The following is a 25,895-nucleotide window of genomic DNA, read 5'->3' as shown; positions in this document are numbered from 1 at the left end:
CAGGGCTGAGGCTAGGAGGGGCTGGGAGGACATTTCTCCACCTCCCCTGGCAGTCAGGTGGCTTCTGCCATTGCTCCTGCCCCTTGTTCCCTTTCAGACCAAGGTGGGAACCTGGCTCATCTGTCAACTTCATACCTGTGCCGTGGGGCATCACACCACTCCTCGCCCTGCATTAGGGGGAGGGAAGCCCTTTCTTTAGCTCCGTGGATCTCTCCATTAAAATGACCCAAGAAGAAGCTTTTCAGCTTCGTGTGAGGGAGGCATGAAGGGGTGAGACCATGACTCTGTAGCTGGATCTGGAGAACCAGGGGGTCGGAGGCAAGCACCATCTGGAAGCTGGGAAGCCTCTACCACCCCTAAATCAGGGTGCTCAACCACCCAGATTGTCTAGTACAGAGGGGACGTGCAGTACTGAACCTGGGACGGTCCTGGGAAAATCAAAAGGAGGTGGTTGCCCTGTGTGGAGCTGAAGGGACAAGAGAAGACAGATACAGAGTTGCAGGAACTGAGAGGGGATCTCTGGAAGCTGTAATCCCAGAGGGGAAGTAAGGAGGAAGAGGGGATAGTACCTGCTCTCTCTCTCTCACTCCTTCCGGTTTCCTCTCCCTTTGGTCAACTCCACTGGAGGGCAAAGAGCAGGGGAGCATCCCACAGCAGGAGAGGAGGGTAGAGAATAGCTCTGGGGTGGGAAGGAAGCGAATGGAGCATAACTAGTATAGAGAATAACCATGCTATCCCACAGGAAATGCTTAGGCCACTCTGGGTCATGTAGCAAGTGCTCAATAAATGCGGACTACAATGATTATTACTAGATTAGTAGAAAGTTCTACTTCTCCCTGGGGACTCGTCACCCCTGTGTCTTCCCTATTGCTCAGCACCCCCTGGCCCACACTAAGGGCTCAGTTGCTGTTAGCGGCTGTTTTGCTGCATTCCTTTGGCAGCAGCAATAGTAGCATGGAATCTGTTTTTGCCTCCTGATGGCTGGGAAGGACTTTGGGCAGTGATTGCCTTGGTCTCCGGACCTAGAGCACCTTGGAGGGGAGGAAGCTGCTCTTCCTTGGGCTTGTTAAATAATATTTGTGGGAGGCCATTGATTTGAAAGAGACCAGCCCAATATGGAGTTTAACTACCATATCTGACCTCTAGTTAATTGTGGGGTGGCGCTCTAACTGATGAACCATTTAAGCCGTAGCCAGTTAAGCTGTCTTTACAGTGCCCTTCCGTTTCCTGTAAGTGCTGTTGGCTCACGTCAGTGGTCGGAGTTCTCTGAAGCTGGTTTGGTTCTGAGGTCTGTCCAATTCACTGGTTGGGTTTTTTTGTTTGTTTGGTTTTACTTTGTTCTGTTTATGACTGCTCAAATAAATTCTACTAATCTTAAAAGTCTTGAGTTTTTCCTTTTAAGAGGGAGCAGAAGGAAGGTGTGGGTGAGGATGTCTGAAAGTAGAGTACGGGGAAGGCAGAGGGGCTGCCCACACCCCTGTCTGGTCTGGCCCATGCATGGCTCTGCTTGGGTGTGCGGGAGGCTGTCTCCTGAGCAGCTGTGTGCTCCGTGAGAGTGGGCCAGGGTGGCCTGTGCACCTGTCACTAGCTTCCAGCTCAAGACCTGGCACAGACGGCGTGCGTGGTACGGCTGTGAATGAGTTGCGTGAGTGAGTGTTTCTCTGGGTGGGGTGTATTTGGAGTGAATGTCAGTCGGTGTTTACGACTCCCACTCCCACCACCCCAGCCACATGGTGACTCAGAGGACTGACATCACTCCCTCTCCAGGGGGCTGGCAGCTGCATCCTGGAGGCTAGGCCTCCAGGATTCCCTCCCATGCTGTGCTGCGCAGGGAGAGATAAGGGAGGCTGAGAAAGTGATCCCAGCCTGGGGAAAGGAGTCAAAGGCCGGTGGGAAGAGATGGCTCAGTCTAGGGCTCACAGGCCATCATTTTCCCAAAGGATTCCTGTGGGCCGAGCTTATAAGCCAAAGAGATGAGGTCCAGAGAGGTTGAGAGTTGCCTGAGGACACAGAGCTAGTGGGCATTTGTCTTTAAGCTCTGCACCTGCAAATGTCTGACACCCTCACTCCAAGCAGGGAAGACGGTCTCTCAGGCATTAGGGACTAGTCTTGTGGGTGCCTTACCTCACTCCTCGTGGGAGCTGCACTGGACTTCTTCAAGCAATAGGGAGCTCGTACAGTCCTCCAGGGAGCTCCTTGGGGCCTGGAGGGCACTTTCTCTCCACCTACCTTCCCTTGGGGAATGGAGAATGCCTCTTCCATTGGGGTCCCATGCCTCTCTTTTGGGGTCTCGGGGAGCCAAGCTGGCTGAGCCTCCCAGCTGTAGCCCAGTGGAGTGTGAGGAGTGCCGCGGGGGTCTCCTCTTCTTCCTTTTTCATTGCTGAAAGCTGAAGGGGGCGAGGAGGGCCACCAAATCACCTCCTCAATCAGCCCACAGTCCTAACATTTGGAGTCTCCCTGGCTTTGCTTGGAGCTGGATTTGGTTTGAGTTGCCTGAGGTGGGTAGGGAGTAAGGGATTATGTGATTTTTAATCTTTTGCGGTGCTATGCAGATGTTTCTACCACTGAGCTACATCCTCAGCTGAAGGATGCCCTTGGCCCCTTCTGAGTCAAGAATTTGGGCTCTTGACGGGCAGGGAAAGGGGGGACTCATGGGGGTGCTGCATGGGCTTTTGGGGGCTTCTGTTGTTCTGGGATCTGTATTTCCACCCATGAAGGGAGGTGTCCCTCACCCACTTTCAGCTCCTTCCAAAGTGGCCGCACCCTTCTAGGGAGATTCCACCTGCAGAAGGTCAGGGGTCTCAGGTGATGGCAGAAGCTCCTTACCCACATCCAGCCCTCAGGAGAGTGTGCTGTGACCCCAGGCCCCAGGGAGATTCCTGAAGACCCCAGGGCTTTCTACCCCTCATCATGTGCCCATAGCCCATGGGTGGGCAGGGGCCTCTTTATGTCCTTGAATTCACTTTGCTCCACACAGTATCTCTACCCAACAGACATCTGCCAGTCGAAAGAGCAGACTGCCACCCTGTCACCTGTGCCCCCAACCCAGGACCTGCTAGGAGGCAACATGGAGGCTGCCCGTGGGCCAGGAGGTGGGACTGGAGCAGGCCTGGGCACTCTTCAGCAGCCAGTTGCCCAACGTTCCTTTCCTTCCACCTGCACAGCAGAGGGCCCTGGGGCCTTGGCTTACAACTGGGCCTTGGGAGGAAGCCCATAGAACACAGAGTCCCATTGACTGAGGCCACCAGGGCTGGGTGGGAGGAGAACCAGTCAGCCACTGGGTGTTGGGGGTGGCCGTGGGAGCCCTTATCATCCTGTTCAAAGTGAGGACTGCCTGAGGGGGAGAGTCTTGCTCAGCCCCAGCTCTGGAGCACAGGTGAGGGCTGGGAGGGGCCAGCCCCTCCTGCCTGCTGGGGGAGAGGGGACTCCCTCCAGGCCCATGGCCCCTCCCTCTCCTCCTGGGACAAGGGGGCAGGGGTTCGTGTGGAGCCCAGGAACCAGCCCAGCTGGGAGAAGATAAAAACGCCATTGGTGGCTCAGCAGCTCCGGCGCTGCCTCCTGCTCTCAGCCTGCTCTCCGCCGCTCTGCCAGCCATGAGATCCTCCCTGTCTCGGCAAACCTACTCAACCAAAGGAGGCTTCAGCTCCAACTCAGCCAGCGGAGGGGGCGGGTGTCGAACCCGCACCAGCTTCAGCTCGGTGACCATGTCCCGGAGCAGTGGTGGTGGTGGGGGGGCTCGCTGTGGCCCCAGCACCAGTGGCTTTGGCAGCCGGAGCCTCTATAACTTGGGAGGCAGCAAGAGCATCTCTGTCAGTGTGGCCGGAGGGGCCTCCTCGGGCCGGGCTCTGGGGGGCTTCGGCTTTGGCAGTGGGGCCTACATGGGCCTGGGGGCTGGCAGGCAGACCTTCGGGCCTGCTTGTCCTCCAGGGGGAATCCAGGAGGTTACTGTCAACCAGAGCCTGCTGACCCCCCTCAATGTGGAGATAGACCCAGAGATCCAGCGGGTGCGCACCCAGGAGCGTGAGCAGATCAAGACCCTCAACAACAAGTTCGCCTCCTTCATTGACAAGGTGGGGGGCATGGAGTGGACGCAGGGCCTCTAAGGGAGGGAGCAGGGGCAGACACTGGGGTGGGGCTGGGTGGGAGGATTTGGTTTCCTTGCGCCCGAGTCTGGTGCTGAGATGTGGATGGGGATGGTCCTCCGCCTCTTTCGGTAGAATCTTCATTCTACGCACAAGGCCTCCTGGCCAAGCCCAGTGATGGCGGGGGGGGGGGGGGGGGGAAGGAGCCTTTTTTATGGTCATCCTTTTTTTTAATATTTATTTTTTAGTTGTAGTTGGACCTTCATTGAATACCTTCATTTTATTTATTTATTTTTATGTGGTGCTGAGGATCAAACCCAGGGCCTCACATGTTCGAGGTGAGCGCTCTACCGCTGAGCCACAGTACCAGCCCTATGGTCATCCCTAATATAACCACATGGCAGTCTTGTCTCAGAATCAAAACTTGGATAGTCCTTGCTGCTCCTCTTAGTGTGGTGGCCCTTACTGTATTTTTGTCATTCTACAGCTGGGGAAACTGTGACTTGGGAGTTCAACAAGTTATCCAAAGCTGAGGTTGGCCCCCGTCTGTCCCTGCTCTCTCAGGCTTGGAGGAGGCCTAAGGGCAAGATGTGTTCAGAACACAGTTGGGGGGTCTCAGGGGAAGTCCTCCATTGCTTCTCCTTTTTCTGCTCCCTGCTGAAGTCAAGAAGCTCAGTTTGGGATGGACAATGAGGTGGGTGGTCACCAGGTTACCAAGACCTGAGGCTGTGGAGTTTGGACTGTTGCACACTGGGAGTGTCTGCATCCTTCTCTGGCCTCCAGGCTGACTAGGGTGACTCTTGTACTGTTTTCTGGCACTTCTTGTTACATCCTTCTGGCCTTGTCTTTCTTGGCCCTGAGCCTTGGAAGTGGGGTCACGTTGGGAAAGATGATTTGTATTTGGTCCAGTGATTTGTGCTTTCTCAAAGAACACTCACATCCCCATTTTCATGCAATACCCTCAGTTGTTCCCTGACTCTGGTACCATTTTTTTGATACTGGGGAATAAACCCAGAAGTACTTAGCCCCTGAGCTATATCCCCAGCCCTATTTTATATTTTATTTAGAGACAGGGTCTCATTGAGTTGCTTAGGGCCTTGCTAAGTTGCTGAGGCTGGCTTTGAACTTGCAATCCTCCTGCCTCAGCCTCCCGAGCTGCTGGGATTAAGAGGGCTGTGCCATTGTGTTGGGCTGGTACCATTTTTGAGATTAGAAAATTGAGATTTACAAAGGTTGAGGGATTTTCCCAGACTCATACAGGTACATGAAGGCAGAGGCAGAACTGGAGCCCATCGTCCTTGGCACCAAGAGGTTCACCTGCTACCTGGAGCTCTCTTGTGGTGTGACGGTGGCTCAGGCCCTGTGGAGGTGGAGAGACAGGACGGCAGATTCGGATGAAGCAAGACCTCCCGCCTACCTCCTTGTTCTCTCCCCTAGTGACTTTTGGTTCTTTTGTGGGACTGTCCCAGGGGTCAAATAGGCAAAACCTTTTCTTGGGCTTCCAGAATCATTGCCTGGTCACTGGAGGGTGAGAGATGTGTGTCTGGTGTTTCAGAGTCTGGCTGGGCAGAGCCGTCCCCTCTTCCTGGGGAGTGCTGTTAACCCACCCTCTGAGCCTCCTTCTAGGCCTGTAGAATTGGTCCCAGGCATAGATATTTAAAAAGCAAAAACAAAACAGCAAAAACCCCAAAACCAACCGATCAACCAAACAAATAAAAAACATAAAAATTGAGGAATTTGCAGAGAAGTTGCAAGAATAGCCCAACATGCCTCTACATAGGCTTTCAGATTTAGTAGTTTTCAACATTTGGCCATAATTTTTCTCTCTTGCTTGTGTGTATATTATTAGCATTTATTTATTTATATTTGTACTGGAGATTAAACCCAGGGGCACTTAATCACTGAGCCACATCCCCAGCCCTTTTTTATATTTTATGTAGAGACAGGGTCTCACCGAGTTGCTTAGGGCCTTGCTAAGTTACTGAGACTGGCTTTGAACTTGCAATCCTCCTTCTTCCCAAGCTGCTGGGATTACAGGAGTGCACCACTGTACCTAGCCTTATCAGCATTTTTGACAGTTGATTTTGGTGCAGAATTAGGATTCAGAATTCAGAATTGACCTGGTCTTTTTTACTCAGGACAAGCAAGAAAGGGAGAAGTGGTGTGACCAAGGCCAACCTATAAATGTCTGAGCCAGGGCTCTTGTGTTTGTTAATTCTTAAGAGTCCTTCTCATCAGGTGGGGCTGTCATGCCAGCAGAGATGCTCCCCTCAGCACTTGTCCCCTCAGGACTCTCTCCCCTCAGCAGGGTGCAGGTGCTTCTGCTCTGCCACTGTGATGCTGACTTGGGATGCAAGGGGGTGGTGGTCCCTGTCCTCAGTCCCTCCTGTGGCCAGAGGATGATACCCTTCTTTTCTGTGGCTTAGGTACGTTTCCTGGAGCAGCAGAATAAAGTGCTGGAGACCAAGTGGGCTTTGCTGCAGGAGCAAAGCCAGAACATGGGTGTCACCAGAAACAACCTGGAGCCCATCTTTGAGGCCTTCCTGAGCAGCCTGCGGAGGCAGCTGGATAGCAAGCAGGACGAGCGGGGGAGATTGGACTTGGAGCTGAGGAACGTGCAAGATCTCCTGGAGGACTTCAAGAACAAGTGAGGAGAACTGGGCAGGCTGGCCTAGGGCAAGGGGCAGTGTGGGAATCTCCTGGAGGGAGCCTCCCACTCCCAGGGTTCTAGAATCTACCTGTTTCCCTCGGATGCTCAGTTCTGGGACCTGCTGCTGCCTGGAGAATTGGTGACTTAGTTTGTGTATTGTTTGTAGTTAAAAATAATTTTTTTAAAGCATGGTGGCACATACCTGTAATTGCAGCAATTTGGGAGCCTGAGGCAGGAGGATTGCAAGTTCAAAGCCAGTCTCAGCACTTAGTGAGGCCCTATTCAACTTAGTGAGACCCTATCTCTCATTAAAACATAGAAAGGGCTGGGGATGGGGATCAGTGGTAAAGCGCCCCTGGGATCAATCCCCAGTACAAAAAAAAAAATCATTTCTATAAGGTAGGGAGAATAGTACATTGAACCTTCATGTTCCATTCAACTTTAATAATTATTGACTCATAGCCAATCTCAGTTCATCTCTCCCTCTACCCACTCCTCCTTCCTTATTGTCTTGAAGAAATTGCAGTCATCAAATCATTTTATTCACAAATGTTTTACTAGATCTATTTATATAGTTTGCCTGCCTAATGTAATAAAACATGAACATAATATTATAATCACAAAATAGTCATTCCTCAATATCATCAAACATCCAGTTTTGAATTTTTAATTGTTCCATGAATGTCATAAATTTAACAATACAGTTCATTGGAACTGAGCTCCAAATAAGGTTCACTTATTGAGGATGGTGGATATGTATATTTATAATTTGAAGTCACAAGTTTTTTTAAAATTATTTTTTAGTTGGACACAATACCTTTATTTAATTAATTTTTATGTGGTGCTGAGGATTGAACCCAGGGCCTTGCTTGTGCTAGGCGAGTGATCTACCACTGAGCCACAACCCCAGACCCTGAAGTCACAAGTTTTTCCATAACTTGACACTAGCAATTTCTCAACCTTAAAAGTCTCAACAGAAATGGATATGGAAGCATTGGTTGTTTGAAGTGACATCCAGTTGTTGAAAGTGAATGCAAAGGTAACCATTTTGGCACATCTTTGGTTGCTCCTATAAAGCCTCTGCAGGGGCTCTCTTCCAAAGACATGGCTGCTGTTGATTGTCATATTTATTGCATAAAGTTGTGTCCCTTTCCTCAGGAAAGGATTGGGAGAGAGAATGCTTAAACAAAGACAGTACCCCAAGTTTTTTCAATGATTAGTCACATTAAAGAATTGCTCCCAAGCTGGGCATGGTGATGCATGACAGGGTGAGATCCTGTCTCAAAATGTAATACAAAGGGCTGTGAGGTAGCTCAGTGGCAGAGCACTCTTGGGTTCAGGCTAAGGTGACAGGGTTGAACTTAACATGAAGTGACCAGAGAATTGTAGGCTCCTCAGATCAGCAGGGACCACAAGGCCTCTCCAGTATTGCAAAACAAAAACAACAAAAATTGCTCCCCAAAAGCATTCTTGGACAATGGGGGACCCATCAGGGCTTCCTTAAAGCCAGGAGGGTCCAATGCCTAAAAGGCAGAACTGGGCTGAGCCTTCCTTGTATAACAGGTACGAGGATGAAATCAACAAGCGCACCGCTTTGGAGAATGAGTTTGTGGTGCTCAAGAAGGTGAGCAGGGAGTGGGGAGCTGGGGAGGTGGTCCTTTGGCTGCCAGGGTGCTGGGTTGTCCCAGAGAGATGAGACCCCTGTCAATGGAGCATCTCCTTTGCTCTCTCCTATCCCCTCCCCCCAGGATGTGGATGCTGCGTATATGGGCCGAATGGATCTGCATGGCAAAGTGGACTCCTTGACCCAGGAGATTGACTTCCTCCAGGCTCTCTACGAAATGGTGAGGTGGCCAAAGGACAGGGAGGATTCCCTTACAGTGCTGGGGACTCCCCACGGAGATCAGAACTGAATTTACCAGCGCAACTTGTTAAAAGATGGGATGTTAATCCTTTAATTAGCACTCTTAGAGAATCCTCTTAGAGAATCCTCTCCACAACTTCCTAAAGTAGGTACTATTGTTGTCTCTGCTTCATAGTCAAGGACACAAAGAGTAACTTGTCCACTGTCACAGAGCTAGGATGAGGCAGCGTGAGGATTCAAACTTGACTTTGAACTCCAGAATCTGGCTCTCATCACACTGTTCAGTTGCCCTCTTCCTATCCAGTTTGTATTGGAGCAAAGGATGGAGGAGCAGAGATGGGCAGAGAGGAGGGAAAGGGTTCCAGGTTGTGGCAGGAGATGAGGTGGGGGCAGTGGGTAGATCAAAGGATCCAAGTGGGGTCCCAGGAGACAGGGGGCCTTGGAGACTAAGGTGATAGGGTTGAATTTAACACAAAGTGGCCAGAGAATCGTAGGCTCCTCAGATCATCAGGGACCACAAGGCTAATCCTGGGTCCAGTGTAAGAACCTTCCTATGACTTCCCTGACAGGGCTCAGGTAGCTTCCCCTAGAACTCCTAGTGCAGGGAGCTCACTGTTTTTGAGGGTAGGCATTGCCATTTGAGTGCTCTCTTAGAAACCTGACTTGAATCTTGTTCCCATTTCGTCTCTTGACTGGTCCTGACTCTGCCCTCTGGGCTACATGTATCCAGTTGTCCTCCATGTGACACTTGTCTTTCCCACAACAGTCTTTTAGTGGCCAGGATGATGAAGGAACAAAAAATCTGTGAGAAACTTCAGGAAACAGTTTTTTTTTTTTTTTTTTTGGGTGGATCGAACCCAGGGGCTCTCTACCATGCAGCTATGCACCCCCATCCCTAAAAAGAGAATAATAATAAAATAATAAAATAAAAGGATAATAAAATAGAAAACTATTTTGAGACAGCGTCTCCCTAAGTTGCCCAAGTTGGCTTTGAACTTGCAAACTTCCTGCTTCAGCCTCCTAAGCGGTGAGGATTACGGGTATCTGCTATGGTGCTTTCCAGGAAACAGGATTCTAAGTGATATAGTCAGAAAACAGAGGGTCGGGAGGGAGAACTGATGTCCATCCATGCAGCTTAATGCTGCCCCAGTCTGTGTATTCTTTATAGGAGCCATCTTATCCCTGGACAACCCTTGGATTTTTTCACATGAATGTTTTCAAGGGAGACTAGCATCTATTCTTCTCCAACTTTCTGTATTTAGGGAGTTGAATTTTTGGAACAGAATGCAGGAGTTAATCATTTTTTTTCTTTCCTGTGGTTTCATCCCATCATTTGAAGCCATGCGGGCATGGAGAATCTTGATTCCGCTCTCCACTGTACTAGTAATGCCCTGCTCGGGGTCCTCTGTAGACTGGGTAAACTTTTAGTTTAGTTATTTGATCTAGATTTTTTTTTCATGTGTGTGTTTCTGGGGATGGAATTCAGGCCCCCCATGATGCGAAACAAGCGCTCCACCACAGCTACCTGCTAACCCAATTTAGTTATTTGAAAACTCCAGTGTAGCCAGGCACAGTGTAACTCCAGGGACTTGGGAGGCTGAGGCAAGAGGATCACAAGTTCAAAGCCAGCCTCAGCAGTTTAATGAGGCCCTAAGCAACTTAAGGAGACCCTTAAGGAGACCCAACTTAAGGGAAGGGTAATGGGGTTTAGGGCAATTTGGTGGCAGCCCAGGAGGGACCAGGGGAGAGAGAGGCAGAGCCCCTGGGAGCCAATGTAGTCATGATCCAGTGACCAGGACACAGAGACCCTCAGCTCCCTATCATCTTCCCTCTCTGTCACCTTCCCTGCTTGCTTGTAAATGCGACGGACTCTAGAAATACAGGAAGGGCCCAAGAGTATCAGGAAAGTCTGGAGTGATCAGAGGAAGCCATCTGGGCCTCATCACCAGCGTTAGAGCTGAAAGTGCGTGTTCCCTTTCTCCTCTCTGATCTCTTGGTGGCCTGCAAATGTACAAAAATAAATGAAGGCTATAAAAATGGGAGCCCAGGTGACAAGCGGGGAGACCGAAGTCTCTTCCTGCAGTCATGGGTTCTTTGTAGGGGGGTTCCTGGGGAAGCCTAGGATGGCCCTCCTGATACCATGACTGTCCTTGTTCCCTGTTCCCCACCCCACCCTGGTAGTAGCTGTTTGTGTTCCTTCAGGAGCTGAGCCAAGTGCAGACCCACGTGTCTGACACCAATGTCGTCCTGTCCATGGACAACAACCGCAGCCTGGATCTGGACAGCATCATTGCCGAGGTCAAGGCCCAGTATGAGCTGATCGCCCAGAGGAGCCGGGCGGAGGCCGAGGCCTGGTACCAGACCAAGGTGAGAAGAACAGCTGGTCAGGGATTGGGCACAGACCTCCGATGGCCTGGGCCACTGGGACGTGGGAGCCCTAGGGACCAGATATACTCAGCCTCCACAGGCCTCCACTGGCAGGTGGCTCTGGGTTGGTCCTGGTGCTCACTCTCTGATGCTCACTGCTGCTTCTTTGGGCTCCAGTACGAGGAGCTGCAGGTGACGGCTGGGAAGCATGGGGACACCCTGCGGGACACCAAGAACGAGATTGCGGAGCTTACCCGCACTATCCAGAGGCTGCAGAGTGAGGTGGATGCAGCCAAGAAGCAGGTAGGCCTCTCTCTGGGCCTCGGGGTCAGGCCAGGTGTTGGCAGGGCTGGAGGGCCTTCTTCCATGGTCACCCTGAGGGGCAAGGGCGGCTCTTCTTCTGATAGATGGGACGACTCAGCTGCTGGATCATCAAGGTCAATGTGTTCCACTTACAGGATAGGAAACTGGGGCCCAGAGACTTGGGGAAGGGGCTTGTCCAAGGTCACACAGCATAGAGCAGGTTGGCTACTTCCTCTAAGGAGATTGACCCATCCCATCTCTTGGAGGAGGCAGAAGGTTCCAGAATCCAGGTCACAGAGGCTAACCCCATCTAGGGTATGGCTGAAAAGCACAAATTCTTCTCCAGATCAGAACAAAGACTTTGGCTAATAGTGAGATTGCATCATTTATTCTATCTCTTCTGAAGCACTGGTCTGAGCTGCAGCTGGAGGGATTGAAGTTAGACTTCAGTCAAGGCTTCCCAGTGCTGCCACATGATCCTGCTTTCTAATAATCCTTCTTTCAGAGGCATATTTCTCTTTCTGTTCTTTCCCCCTTGATTGGGGCAGGGACTTGGGGAAGGTGACTCCTGACTTGAGGGCAGAGAGATGAATGGGATGACCCTAGAGGGTGTTCCCAACACCTCTCACCCCTGGGGCAGTGTCAGCAGCTGCAGGCGGCCATCGCCGAAGCGGAGCAGCGTGGGGAGATGGCGCTCAAGGATGCGAAGAAGAAGCTCGGGGATCTGGACACGGCCCTGCACCAGGCTAAGGAGGACCTGGCCCGGCTGCTGCGTGACTACCAGGCCCTCATGAACGTCAAGCTGGCCCTGGACGTGGAGATTGCCACCTACCGCAAGCTGTTGGAGAGCGAGGAGAGCAGGTGGTGGCCCCTCTGCCCCACTGAGGGCTTCCTGTCCCTGTCCCCTGGGAGGAGGAAGCACCGGGAGGGGGTCCTGACTCACCTCGGGGACACTTCCCTCCCCTCATGGACTCCTTGCCTCTGCTGCTTATTTCCAGGGTGGCGCAAACTTGATCCTTAATCTTGGGGGTGGCTGCAGCCAGGGAGAAAGGAAGCCAGTATAAACTTTGAAAAAAACCAAAACCCCCGCAAAACCACATCTCCCTCAGCATGATGTGGAGAGGAAGTGGGCAGGACTGGGGCAGCTCTGTGAGGCCAGGGACTCTGTCTCCCCCGGAGCTGGGATGGAAACCATGGTCCTGGGTGGGGGAGGCAGGTGTGTGTGGGGGCGTGGCCAGAGGATTGGTTTAGGGCATGATGGTCCCAGAGGACTGGTTTAGGGCATGATGGGAGGACCACGGGTCCCAGTCCAGCTGCATGCACACACTTATGTCTCCTGGTCTTGTTACTGTCACCTGGTCTTGGCCCTGATACAGTCTAATGTAATCTAATGCGGGTTTTCTCCCTGGTTCCTGGGGTCACTGACCCCTCTCTTGGCCTTTCTGCTTCCCTAGGATGTCTGGAGAATGTCCCAGCGCTGTCAGCATTTGTGAGTATCTGCTGCTCCCTTCCTGCCCCACCCCTGGCCTGGCCCCAGAACACTCTGTCCATTCAACCTGAACCTGCCCTAAAGTGTGCTCTCCTTCAGAGCCTCCCGGAGAGCGAGCTCCCTGTGCTGGGCTCCCCTCCCCAGTTCCCATGGGAAATTTCCAAAGTTCCAGTCCTTCGATGATCTTCTGCGCCGCACCCCCCGCCCCTGCCCTGCCAGCCCTTTCCTGGCACTGCCTCTGGCCTAATCCAGACCCTTTGCCTTGCAGCTGTGACTGGCAACTCCACCACCATGGTTGGAGGCAGTGCGGCTGGCTTTGGGGGTGGCGTCTCCCTAGGTGGGAGTGGGGGTGGCTTCAAGGCTGGATTCAGCACGAACGTGGGCTACGGCAATGTCAAAGGCGGGGCTGGCTCCGGGGGCACCTCCATCCTGCGGAAGACCACCACGGTCAAGACGTCCAGCCGGAGGTACTAGCCTCTGAGATGTGCATGCCGGGGGCCCTGCAGTCCTCTTGCTGCCCCATCCCCATCCCTGCTACCCTCTCCAACCTTCTCAGGAACAGCCCTGGGGACCACAGACCTGTGTTTTTTCACACCACACTATTTGGGTACGATTTGTCTTGGGGGAAAGGCTCAAATCTACCCAGTTTTTCTCCTGGGAGGTGCCGTGGGTTGGGAGGTTAAGGTCCTCATCTTGAGCAGCATGGTCGAGTGATCTGATGGTGACCACTGAGAGGAGACTGGGTGTCCCAGGCCACCTCTGTCTCGCTCACCACCTCTGTCTTTCTGCTGGGAGTCCAGGGCTGGCGGGGGAGGAAGGGGGAAGTGAAGAGTGGTTCCCCAAGATCCTCCAACCTCCCCAGTCACCCACCCCCTCCTCCACCGCGTCCCCGGTCTGTGCCTGTGATATGTCTCAATAAACTTCAACTCCAGTCAGCGGTTGTGGCTGCAGTCTGTCCTGCCTGGGAAGTGAGTCATGTCAATCAATGAGCACCGGATGGTTGACCACCACACACTCACTATGTCCCCGTCACCTTGAGGGCCAAAGTATATTTGCTCTAGGCTGCTGCTCCCCCAGGGCCTGTGTGTAGCTGTGGGAGGACCCTGAGGCTCTGAGGGAGGATGGACGTTGCTGAAGGCCTGACCCACCTGCTGGGGGGCTGCCTGTCACTCAGCATGCCCCCTGGTGCTCATTCAGCCCTTCATTTCTCTGAGGGGCAGGCAGCGTGATTTGTTCAGTGCAGAGATCCTGGGCTTCAGAACTAGGCAGACTCAGGTTAAATTCCAGTTCTGCCACTTACTAGCTATGCAACATTGGGCAAGTCGATTAACCACTCTGAGCCTTAGTTGCCTCCTTTGTAAAATCAGGATTGTGAGGAAAGCATGAGTTAAGCATACTTCCCTTCCCCTTGACTTCTGGATTCCCACCTTCTTGGAGTGAGATGGTTTCTCTCTCAGCCCCCGTATTCAGTCGTCCATGCCAATGCACGTTCAATTGGATTTTATGGTTTACAAATACGTTATTTCACCCCAGAATTCAATGGGGGGTATGTGATCCCCTATTTTACAGGTGAGGCAACTGAGGCTCCCAGAATGAGCCCTCAAGCCCACTGCCACATCCTGGTCTTCTCACCGGGTCTGGGCACTGAGCTGGTCTAATGTGAAGGCAGCTGTTGGGGGTGGGTCCGAGGCACTGGGGCTGCCATTTCCAGCCTTCAGTCCTTCCTCCCCTGAACCCCCTCCGTTCTGCCCCTGCCTCTGCCTCTCACCAGATCTTATGACCCTCCCTCCTTTGGGACTCAGATCTGCGCCCCTCTTCAGCTCCAGAGCTCTCTGCCCCAGCGGGACCCCCTCCTCCATCTATGCTCCTGCAGTTCCTGCAGGCTGCCTGCTCAGCCCAGGCTTGGTGGGGGGGGGGCGCCCAGTCCTGCCACCAGCTCCTTCCTGTCCCGTGTGCAAGCTGCGCTGGGCCCTCCCTCCTGGAGAGCTCCCGGCTGTCGCTGGAGCTTAGACATGGGGTCCTCCTCAGAGGAGTCTGGGGAGCTGGTCAAGTTTCTGCAGGGCAAGGGGTGCCAGCAGAGGGGTTCTGGCCGGAACCCTCAGCATGGCTTAGAACACAAGGGCGAGCATGAAGATTCTGCTCCCCTCACCCGGGTGCTCCTGAGTTTGGGAGTTAGCCACAGTCGCAGGATGACCCATCTCTTCTCAGGGGTGCAGACCGCTCCCGATGTGCACGCTTTAGTGATAATAGCTAAAGTTTTCTGAGTGCCTACTGGGTGCTACTAAGCCTCAAACAGACTCAATCTTCCCAATAACCTCTGATAGATGCACTGTTATCATCCCCATTGGCAGATGAGAAAGAAAAGGCACAGAGTGGTTAAGTAATTTGTTGAGGATCACACAGCTAGTAAGTAGCAGAGCTGGCTATGGAATCCAAGCGATCTGGTTGCATAGTCCAAGCTCTTAACCACTGGTTGATGCCAGTTGTTCAGAAAAGGAAACGGAGAAGCAGCGGGTACTGGAGCTAGAGAAGGTGCTAAATATACTCTTGTCCAAACGTGTCATCTTGTAGGTGAGAAGATGGGCTGAGAGAGGGAAGAACTTGTCTAAAAGCCACCATAAACCAATAACAGAGTGAAAAAAAACTTTATTGAATTTAAAATTAGGGCTTAGAAATAGAACAATGGTCAGTTTTAATGAAACATGAAGTTAAATAAAATTCAGCGGTTACATTGCCACCCAGGAGCTCCGATCCACATCATATTACTCAGAAATCCTTGCTAAGATTTTCATACAGAGTTCCTGGGACCTGGGGACCCCAGGGGTGCTCTAGGGGGCCTGGAGGACAGCAGGCTGCAGGGAGCTTGGGTCCTTCCTCTGCTTTCCCTGTGTTACTTTGTTGCAAGAGTAATTTCGCTGCCAGAAGTTGGGGAGCCCTTGCTGGCACATGCCCAGGGAAGAGACCAAGAGGGCAGCTCTGCAGCCCTGGGGAAGAGGGCCCTGGGCCAGACCCCTCCCCTGATCTAAGTCCCTGCCCTCTTCTTGCCCTCGCGGCCTCCTCCTGAAATGCTGACGGCCCTTCTCTGCAGAATCTCTGATCCCCTTGTTGGCTGCTGCTCCCTGAGAGTGACTCAGAACGTCAAGGCTGGGTGGCGGAGCGGGGCACGGCACGGACCTGGCCAGGGAGGGCGGGAGCATTTTCTCACACCATGCACCGGGTTTGGGGCAACAGTGACAGAGGGCCTCAGGATCTGTAATCCCAGGGCTCACCCCGAAAGCCCTAGGCGGGCACACCCTCCCGCCCTGCTCCCGCCCCATGTCAAGATCAGGAACAGCTGCCAGAGGAAGGAGGGTCACCGAGGGCACCAGTAAAAGCTGTGTGGGGGACTGGGGTGTGGGGAGGGGGCCCAGCTCTCAGCTGTCACTGCCAGGGAGAACCTCACTCCATTGGCCACCTCTGGCTAGGTGGGAAGGAGACAGCAGTCCCGGAAGGAGAAACTCTTCTCTCTTCTTCTCTCACCATAGGGGGAAAATGCTCTTTTGGTTGAAAAGTTCTTCTTTACGTCTACCTTTAGTTTCTTAGGATATAGTTCAAGGATTTTGTGAACTTCTGGCAATTCTGATTTAATAAAAGGCCACAGGATATGATGCTAGACTAGGACTTTCTGATTGATTTGGGTTTATGATAAATTTAGATTTAATTAATTGGAGGACACAGGGTTAGCCCCTCAGGACAGTGTTGTCAAGTACCTGTAAGAACCGGGCCACATAAAACAAGCAACAAATCATGTGACAAGAGTAAGGACAGAAAGGAGCTGAGCCATGTCCGTGGAACACATAACCTATTGGCAAGATCCTATTGCTGTAATGGTGGACCTGTAGGGCAGAGTCACCATGTAATTCACTGCAGTCTAGAAGTGAAGATCACAAGCTCTGAAGTCAGACAAATGAATGGGACTGTTTCCCATCTCCATTACTTCCTAGCTGTGTGATCTCGACAAGTTACATAGCCTCTCTGAGCTTCAGTGGCTGGAGCTCTAAACTGGGCATAGCAACACCACTTTAGTAGGGTTGTTGTGAGGAATGAGCACTTAGTGTTCATATATAATGGCAGTTCTAAGGAAGTCCCTTCTACTTGAAAAGCACCATTTTTTTTTAAATTTTTTTATTGGTTGTTCACAACATTACAAAGCTCTTGACATATCATATTTCATACATTAGATTGAAGTGGGTTATGAACCCCCAATTTTACCCCAAATGCAGATTGCAGAATCACGTTGGTTACACACCATTTTTAAGATAAAAAAATCATCTTACTTTTTGTCCTAGGGATGGCATATGCTTCCAGTTACCTCCAGAAAGTCCTCAGTGGAGTTTGCAGTTTGGGGCCCCACAGGCACAAATAACATCCATCACTTTACGTCTGGTTCCCCTGGAAGTGTCCTCCAGTCTTGTTTGGTTTTTGTTTGGGCCCCTAGATGCAGCCCTAGGCTCGCTGTGCCTGCGTCTTCTCTCCCTAGTGCTGGGGTGCTACAAGACCCAGGGGACACGAGCCACTGGGCGCTTCATGTCTGGTGATGCAAACATCCACCAAGTTCATGAAAGTCTCCATCAAACCCTTGGGGGCAGCAGAGGGTAGAGTGGTTGGTGGAGGTGCAGAGATGGAGACGAGGTGGTGGGCACGGGGCTCCAGGCCCACACGTGGGGGACAGCCCACCTCCCCTTGGGGGCAGGGACCAGTTAATTAGACTCAGTTCCCTGATGGGGGACTCCCAGGGAGCAGAACTCCCTGCTCCCAGGGGAGACGGGTGGACATCCCCAGGGGATCCTCACTGGGAGGCCAGTGCCCTCCAGGCCCTTTGCTCCTGAGTAGCAGGCTCAGTCAGGTTTGCTCGGGTGCTCGCTTCTGGACTGGCTGGTTCACAAAATGCACAAAATGGACATACTCACTTCATACCAGGCAGGAAAGGATGGGTGAGAGGCCTGGAGCACAGAGCCTTTGAGACCAGTCTGATGTGGGTACAAGTCATGGCTCTACCACATGCTGTGCAAATCTGGGAGCTCTTTGGCCTCTCTGAGTGTCCAAGTCATCGAGTGTAACAGAGTCAGCGAGGCCAGCTGCAGAGAGCCTCCAAGGAGACCACTTGTCTAGTGTATGTGAAGCATCCCGCATCACACCTGGCACTAACTCGGTACTCAATAAATACTGGTTGAAAGAAAGAGCGAATGTCTAGTCTCTTCCCTTGAAGGAGACAGGCCTGTCTAGAAGGTACCCTGCTGCCAGTGGACTGGCCACTGTTCCAGCCTTCCCTTGTGGATGGTTTCGCGGGGCCTGGGCCTCCAGGACTCACAGCCCCAGCCCCTCTGCCAGTTCCATTTGCTTAGAGGCCTCCTGGACGGTGGCTGGGCAAGGGGAGAGGGACTGGGGTAGGGAGGAGGGAGAGAAGAGACGGCTGAACCCCGGGCAGCCTGGCCTTCCCTGCAGCCCTGGGGGTTCCTGACCACCTTCTCCCACCTCACGGCTCTGCCCTCCCTGTGTCGATGAGGGAGTCTTCACTTCTGCTGCCATTAGGCCAGGGCCAGCTCCAGCCTGTGGACTCACCTAGACATAGGTCACTGCTGCTCCTCAGATTTGGGGTCATTTCCCCCACGAGGGGCTGAGGGGCAGAGGGGGAACACAGGTGCATCTAACTTTTTTTCGTGAGCGTTAATGACAAAGCCTGGTCGGGAAGAGAATGAGTGTCTGCTAACCTAGGGGCCGGCACTGTGGGCAAATTGTCTCATTACCTGTGAGGCAGGTGTCCCGTTGGATAGATGAGAAGATGAGTTGGATGTGTTTAGGGGTTAAGTGACCTGCCTGAGGCTGCAGAACTAATTAGTGGCAACAGGGGGGGGGGCATCTGAACACAGATCTGTTGTACAATATAAGGGTTTGAAACTAGAATTTTACACATGAACAGGCGGGTTTCTGCAGAATGGTGTTCTGCAGAAGGTTCCTAGCACCAAAAATGTTATGAATTCCTGTCCTGAACACTGGGATCATTCCAGAATGTGCCCTGTTCTGGTGGAGCCCAGCAAAGCTCAGAGTGGCCAGCAAAGGGAGCAGCAGGTGCACACCATCCAGGGCACTGGAGCGCCACCCTGCTCCCACCACAGAAGCACAGGGGTCCCCAGGGCTGGAGGGGGAGGGCCCCAGGTCTACCTTTCCCTCTCTCCACTCGGTACCTGGCTCTGCTTGGATCTGAAGGGTGTCAGGGAAGGCTTTTCCTTTTGAATGTGACATGGGGCCAGACACATGTGGAAGAATAAAAATGACAATGGTGACAAGTGTCTGAACAGCTCCTCACAGCTTCCAAAGCACTTGGTTCATTTGCATTATTTCCAACTTTTAGGCTAAGCACCTGAGCCTCAGAGGGTGGCTTGCTCAAGGAGTGCTGAACTGGTGGGCGGCAGGCTGTGCTCCTGAGCCCAGGCTCCTGGGGTGGGACAGGATGCTTGGCCTGGAGCACTAAGCCTCCATGGTGCTGGGAGATGGAAGGCCGGTCGGTTGGGGGAGGCTGCAGGGCTGGGCCTGGGCAAGGCCTTGATCCAGGAGGCCTTAGGGCCCAGTTCAGGTTCTCCTAGAGGGGAATGGGATGGGATCCAAGGACCTGCGCCCTCCGAATGACTTTTGTAGGTGTGTTTAGTGACATGCTGAGCAGGTGTGAGAGGATGGGCCTGAGCCAAAGGCCACGCCCAGAGATGTTTTGGATTTTTCCCTTTATGCCCCTGCAACCAAGCCCTGCTGCTCCAGCCCATATAAGAGACGGAGGCTGAGGGCTGCAGCACACACGTCCTGGCCCCTCTCTCCTCTGTCTCATAGCTCCAAGCTTGTCCTGCTTCCTCAGCCATGATCGCCAAACAGCAGTGTGTCCGGGGCGGGTCCCGGGGCTTCAGCTGTGGCTCAGCCATTGTTGGTGGGGGCAAGAGGGTTGCCTTCAGCTCTGGCTCCGTGTCTGGAGGTGCAGGCCGCTGCTCCTCTGGGGGCTTCGGCAGCAGGAGCCTCTACAACCTTGGTGGCCACAAGAGCATCTCTCTCAGTGTGGCCGGGTCTCGCCAAGGTGCTGGGGGCTTTGGTGCTGGGGGCTTTGGTGCTGGGGGCTTTGGTGCTGGTGGCTTTGGAAGTGGATTTGGTTGGGGTGGTTCTGGCCTTGCTGCCTGCCCTGCTGGGGGGATTCAGGAGGTCACCATCAACCAGAGCTTGCTGACCCCACTCCACGTGGAGATAGACCCCGAGATCCAGAAAGTGCGCACTGAGGAGCGCGAGCAGATCAAGACCCTCAACAACAAGTTCGCTTCCTTCATCGACAAGGTGCGTGACTGATGTCCTGGACAGAGAGAGGCAGTGAGTGGAAGGAACCCTGAACTGGAGCTCCTTGTAGGCAAAGGGACAGCAACTGAGTTTTTCTGGGCCTCAGTTTTCAGCGATGAAGGAGAGACAGATGGTACTTTGAGTCTGTGGTAAGAGAGGGCAGACGAGCTGTGTGCTACCAGGCAAAACACTTGGCTTTTCTGATTCTAGTCACAAATGGGCTCATTATTTCCTAGCTTTTCTCTTAGGTTTTGGTTTTGGAAAAAAAAAAAAAACAGTTAATGTCAGTAGTTTAACGACTGGCACTCCTGTTCTGGGAGCTGAAGAAAACCAAGCTGGTTCTGCACATAACAACTTGCTGACTTCCATGGAAGATTCTAGGCCACAGCAGGATCTTGGGAGGTTATCTCGTTTCTTCTCACTGTAGGCTCGACTGTCTGTTTGAAGAGGAGCTGGGTCTCTCTTTTCTTTTTGTTGCCCAACTTCCTCTTCATGAGCATTTGGAGAGCCAAGTCCTTAAAGCTCAATCCCAGCCTAGTGTGGTAGGTTATGGTGATCGGGTCATCTCAGAGAGCTGAGTCACCTGAGATTGATGACCAGGTAGACAAGTGTAAACACCTTGGTCTCGGCTGTCCTGGGTCATGGCGTATCAAAGTCTTAGGCCTCTTAGATGTTTGGGCAAGAATGAATCTTCCTCGTGCAGGCTGAATGCGTGCATTTACTTCTCTTGCTAGTTTGAATAAACCCGCGGTAACTTAAGGAGGCTTCATTGTGACTCTAGGACACAGAGACATGAAAGCAAGAATAAGAGTTCTTTGGGGGCTTCTCCGTCTCATCTCCCCCTTTCGGCCCAGGTGGTGATCAATCTTCTTTACCTGTTTTCCTTTTATTCTGAAGCCCATAGGTGGAGAGGTCACACTCAGCTGCTTCTTTGGCCTATCAGGCTACATCTTTTCATAGAGAGGGAAAGTCCAGGGATGTCCCTGGCAGGATGGAGTCTAGCTGAGATTAGAACAGGAGTAGGATGTTGCTCACAGATAGCCATACTGTCACGCACAGGTTGTTCATGGGGACACACAGGTCTATTGATAAGAAGGCTTATTTTAAAAGTATTTAGTGAACTCTTTGCCTTGGGTCAGGGTCACTTGAATGCAAGAGCCTTTAGATCACGGTTGTATCCCCTCATTTTATTTAATTATTTCGTAGAAGCTCCCTGCTTCTCTGGTGGGTCATCTGGGGCCTTTCAATGCCGGTGCTTAGGAAACTGGCCCTGCTGCTCTGGCCATACATACTCTGTTCTCCACAGCCCTGGGCAGCAGGGATACCATGTTGACCCTAGTGAATGAGGGTCATTCACTAGGAGTTGCAATGTGATAGCTCTACTTGGGTGACTCTTGAGCTACATGGTTGCCTTGGATTAACTGGGTTGGCGTTGGCTTTGGTTGGCCCCCGTAGTCAAAGGTTCGATCCTTCTACCTCATCAGTGGTCTGGTACCCTCTTCAAACAGGTGCGGTTCTTAGAGCAACAGAATAAGGTCCTGGTGACCAAATGGAACCTCCTGCAGCAGCAGACGACCACCACATCCAGCAAAAACCTCGATCCCTTCTTTGAGACGTACATCAATGCCCTCAGGAAGCAGCTGGATACCTTGGTCAATGACAAAGGGCGCCTGCAGTCGGAGCTGAAGGTCATGCAGGACAGTGTGGAGGACTTCAAGACCAAGTATGTGGGGAGGAAGGAAGGGACCATCTGACGCATCTGCCTGGCCATGGCCCAGGCTCCTTGGGCTCCTCTCCAGTGGTTTAGAACCTCAGGATCTGAAGAGATCCCAACGGTCCAGGAAGGTCCTTTAGACAGTGCCCCTGCATCCACATGATTACATTTTCATAGGGTGAGATCTAGTTACCTCAAGTTGCCCCACAGTCAGAAGCAAAGAGATTGTAGAGACAGATGGAGCTGATTTGAATACTACTCCCTCACTTACTAGCTATGTGACTTTGGATAAGTTGCTTAACTTCTCTGCGCTTCAGTTTTCTTAAGCCTCAATGGGGATGATATCCTTTACTTTTTAAAATGGAGATACTATTCCTACCTTATGGGTTATAAGAATTCAATGAAATTAATTGAGAGAAAATATATGTAGCATAGCACTAGACATAAAATGAAGACCCACACCCTCTCTCTCAATTCCCTCACACTCAAAATAGAGGAACTGAAGTGCTGGCAACATTCTTGAGAATTTAATCTGCCAAAATGGCCCAAAGGACAGTTCCTTCCATGGAAACAGCATTGATTAGTTTCTTGCAGATGTTTCACCTCACATGTTAACTCTTGAAAATCGTCTTTGTAAAATTTGGTTTTTATGTCTCTGAACACACCAGGGCCTAGACCTGTTATCTCATACATAGTAGTTACTCAATAAATGTACATTGAGTGGATATTTGTGCACATGGGAAATGCAGCTAATTACCTGGATATTTCCAAATAGATGTTTGCAAACAAGCAGCAGAGATCCAAGAGACACTTACTCACTGTGGGCTTTTGTCTTTTCCTTCCTGTCCCCACCCCTAGATACGAAGATGAGATCAACAAACGCACAACGGCAGAGAATGACTTCGTGGTCCTCAAGAAGGTGGGGCATGAAAGATGGTGGGGAAGTGTTTTTTAGGGAACCCCTCCCCGTTGGTGATGGTCCTCATCTGGCCATGAACCCACGGCCCATCTCTGCTCATCTCCACCTCACTTGGTACTATCTACATCTGTGCAGCTGAAGGAAGCAGATAATGGAACCAAGTTTCCAGGAATGAAGCTTGGGAGGAAAGTCTGTGTAGACAATTAAGTTCCATGTCTTCAGGTAGCTTCAGGGACAGAATCGAGTGAATAATTGGTCCCTGGCCACCTCACCTGGCATTGTGTAGATTTTCCTAAATGCAACTGAAAACACTTGCAGGTGTTGATTAATACCTTGTCCCCATGATCATTCCTGCTCCTCCTCTCTCCTCCTGTTTCCCCTGCAGGATGTGGACGCTGCCTACATGACCAAGGTGGAGCTGGAGGCCAAGGTGGACGGCCTGAATGATGAGATCAACTTCCTGAGGGTCCTCTACGATGCGGTGAGGACTCCTTCCTCCCCCCATTCACGGAAAGCGACTCCTCCACCATCTCTGAGGCTGCTGGTTGGGATTCAGTGCTTAGAAGGGACTCTGGTCCTCTTCCTTCAGGGCAGAGGCTTCTCAGCAGGGTCATGGATGAAAGGGTTGGAGCCAAGTGAAGGATTCAAGTGAGAGCTTCTCAAAACCAGATGTTGTCTTAGAAGAAGAAATTATAGCTGAGATTGTGTGGGATGGAATTTATTACTGTCTACCATTTTTCTGGTGAAATGAATGCATTCCATTCCCTTCCATCTAACACATGGAACACCTGTTGCTTTGGACGTGGAGTGCCGTAGTTCCCAGTGAGCAGTAAAGATTAGAAGCATTGCTTTTCCTCTCCTGAGATGTCACCAAATATTTGATTTCTACTTAAAAATGTATCTTCTTTCCACTCCCTACACATTGGGAATGCCAACCCTACTTGCATTTGAACTTGCAACCCAGAGGCTTGCCTCAGAGCTCAGGGGGAGACCACCTGGGGTGCTGACTGGAGACATTTGCTTTGCAGGAGCTGTCCCAGATCCAGAGCCATGTCAGTGACACTTCTGTGGTCCTCTCCATGGACAACAACCGCATCCTGGACCTGGACAGCATCATTGCTGAGGTCCGCGCCCAGTATGAGGAGATCGCCCAGAAGAGCAAGGCTGAGGCCGAGGCCCTGTACCAGATCAAGGTGGGTGGTAGGATGTCTCAGGAGATGGGGGTGACTTTAGGACTCTGCTCTTAATGTCAGGTGCTCATCCACTTGATCCCAAGAGCATCTAGAGACGGGTAGATTCTCCCAGGCATCATTGATCCTGGTCTGCTTGGGAACACTTGACATTTTGGGCTATCCCTGTCACCTGTGGCTACTCTCACTGGACCCTACCCAAATACTCTTGACCCGTGATTCCCTATGTATCCTTGGGCATTAGGTCCAGCAGCTCCAGAACTCAGTTGATCAACATGGTGACAACCTGAAGAACACCAAGAACGAGATCTCAGAGCTCAACAGGATGATCCAGAGGCTGCGGGCAGAGATTGAGAACGTTAAGAAGCAGGTGGGTGTCACCTTCTCCTAGCTGAAGTGCAAGGTAGATGCCCTGGGGTGGATAAGCAGGTAAAGCATGAGGTCAGAAGACCCTGAGCCTATCTACATGGCATTTCTAGCTCATTATAGAAGCCACACCTGGATCTTCTGAGCAGTATCCTAGTTGACATGAGATGATGCCCCAGTACACAGGTTTTTTTTTTTTTTTGCCTGTCTATCTTATCAGTCTGATGGGGGCAGTGGTGGGCTCTCGCTGGAATGAATGAAATTCTTAAGGGTCAGGCAAGATGGGAAGAGGGACAATTGGAATCCTGACATCCTAACCCAAGGAAAACTGGCCCAAGAGAAGGGCCAGGTATAAAGATCTTGAAAACAGGGCACTGATGCTGCCTGTCCAATGTCCTTGTCCACAGTGCCAGACTCTGCAGGCGTCTGTGGCGGACGCAGAGCAGCGTGGGGAGCTGGCGCTCAAAGATGCCTACACCAAGCGCACAGAGCTGGAGACTGCCCTGCAGAAGGCCAAGGAGGAGCTGGCCCGGATGCTGCGCGAGTACCAGGAGCTCCTGAGCGTGAAGCTGGCCCTGGACATTGAAATTGCCACCTACCGAAAGCTGCTGGAGGGCGAGGAGTGCAGGTGAAGCAGGAAGGCAGGGTGGTGACGTGAGGAACAGAGAGGCAAGGAGCTGCTTGCTTCAATGTTGTGCTGGTGCATTAAGAACCAGGATGGAGGGGCTGCAGTTATGGCTCAGTGGTAGAGCACCTGCCTAGCATGTGTGAGGCACTGGGTTCGATTCTCAGCATCACAAATAAATAAATGAATAAAATAAAGGTCCATCAATATCTAAAAAAGTATTAAAAAAAAGAACCAGGATGGTGTAAATAATAGGTTCACACTTGGCCTTTAGAATCTTGTTCTTTTAGGACAGTTCATGAGACCTACTTATTGAACAAATTGTGGTTCTGGGCTCGCTGAGACTCACAGCTCTTTCTCCCCAACAGGATGTCTGGAGAATGCCAGAGTGCCGTGAGCATCTGTAAGTACCTCCTGTCCCTTCTTGTTATTTGTTCACCCAGATCTGGGTGGAGGGTTCTGGGCACTGTGGGAACAACTGTGTCCCTTGTCTTTCTTGCAGCCGTGGTTGGTGGTAGCTCCAGTATTGGAGGCATCAGTGGAGGATTCGGCGGAAGCTGCTCTGGAATTAGCCTGGGTAGTGGTTTTGGCTCCTGCTCTGGAGGTGGCTTTGGGTTTGGCGGTGGTGTCTGCGGTAGTTCCGGCAGCAAGATCATCTCTACCACCACCCTGGGCAAAAAACCCCGATAAGAGGAGACAAGGTCCTTGCTGGCAACCAAATGCCACCTGGCCCAGGCCTGCGGTCCCTGTGCTTCCTTTACTTCATCTCCACCTTCCCTTTCTGGTGTTCACCCTGATGCTGTCACCTCGACTCTCCTCTGGGATCTCTGCTCCAGGACCATCTTGTCTGGAATGTGGACTCTGCCCTCTTGGAGTTCGGTAGCTTCTTTTTGACTTGGGCCTGGTGACTCACCTCCAGTGGAGGGGGTCTCAGCTTTCACCTCCCATGGACAGAGGAGAAAATGACCAGGAGCTC

The 25,895-nt window shown here is 51.9% G+C and overlaps 1 protein-coding gene across 1 annotated transcript; it reads left to right on the top strand.

The window, feature by feature from the left end:
• Nucleotides 1-3,593: 3,593 nt before the first annotated feature.
• LOC308658231 (uncharacterized protein) lies at nucleotides 3,594-25,609 on the top strand (the record flags this gene model as incomplete). Its single annotated transcript, XM_081310828.1, is given in 20 exon segments — nucleotides 3,594-4,070; nucleotides 6,509-6,729; nucleotides 8,296-8,356; nucleotides 8,481-8,576; nucleotides 10,799-10,963; nucleotides 11,141-11,266; nucleotides 11,907-12,127; nucleotides 12,721-12,755; nucleotides 13,024-13,222; nucleotides 19,402-19,460; nucleotides 19,463-19,630; nucleotides 19,633-20,105; nucleotides 21,614-21,828; nucleotides 22,678-22,738; nucleotides 23,124-23,219; nucleotides 23,767-23,931; nucleotides 24,173-24,298; nucleotides 24,702-24,922; nucleotides 25,288-25,322; nucleotides 25,422-25,609. Coding segments are annotated over 20 exon segments (3,408 nt in total).
• Nucleotides 25,610-25,895: the final 286 nt, after the last annotated feature.

The sequence above is a fragment of the Spermophilus citellus genome (genome assembly GCF_964194105.1).
Source record: "Spermophilus citellus genome assembly, chromosome: 10".
Taxonomy (NCBI): Eukaryota; Metazoa; Chordata; class Mammalia; order Rodentia; family Sciuridae; genus Spermophilus; species Spermophilus citellus.
Note: the sequence above shows the minus strand (reverse complement) of the source record. Positions and strands in the feature narration are given on the sequence as shown.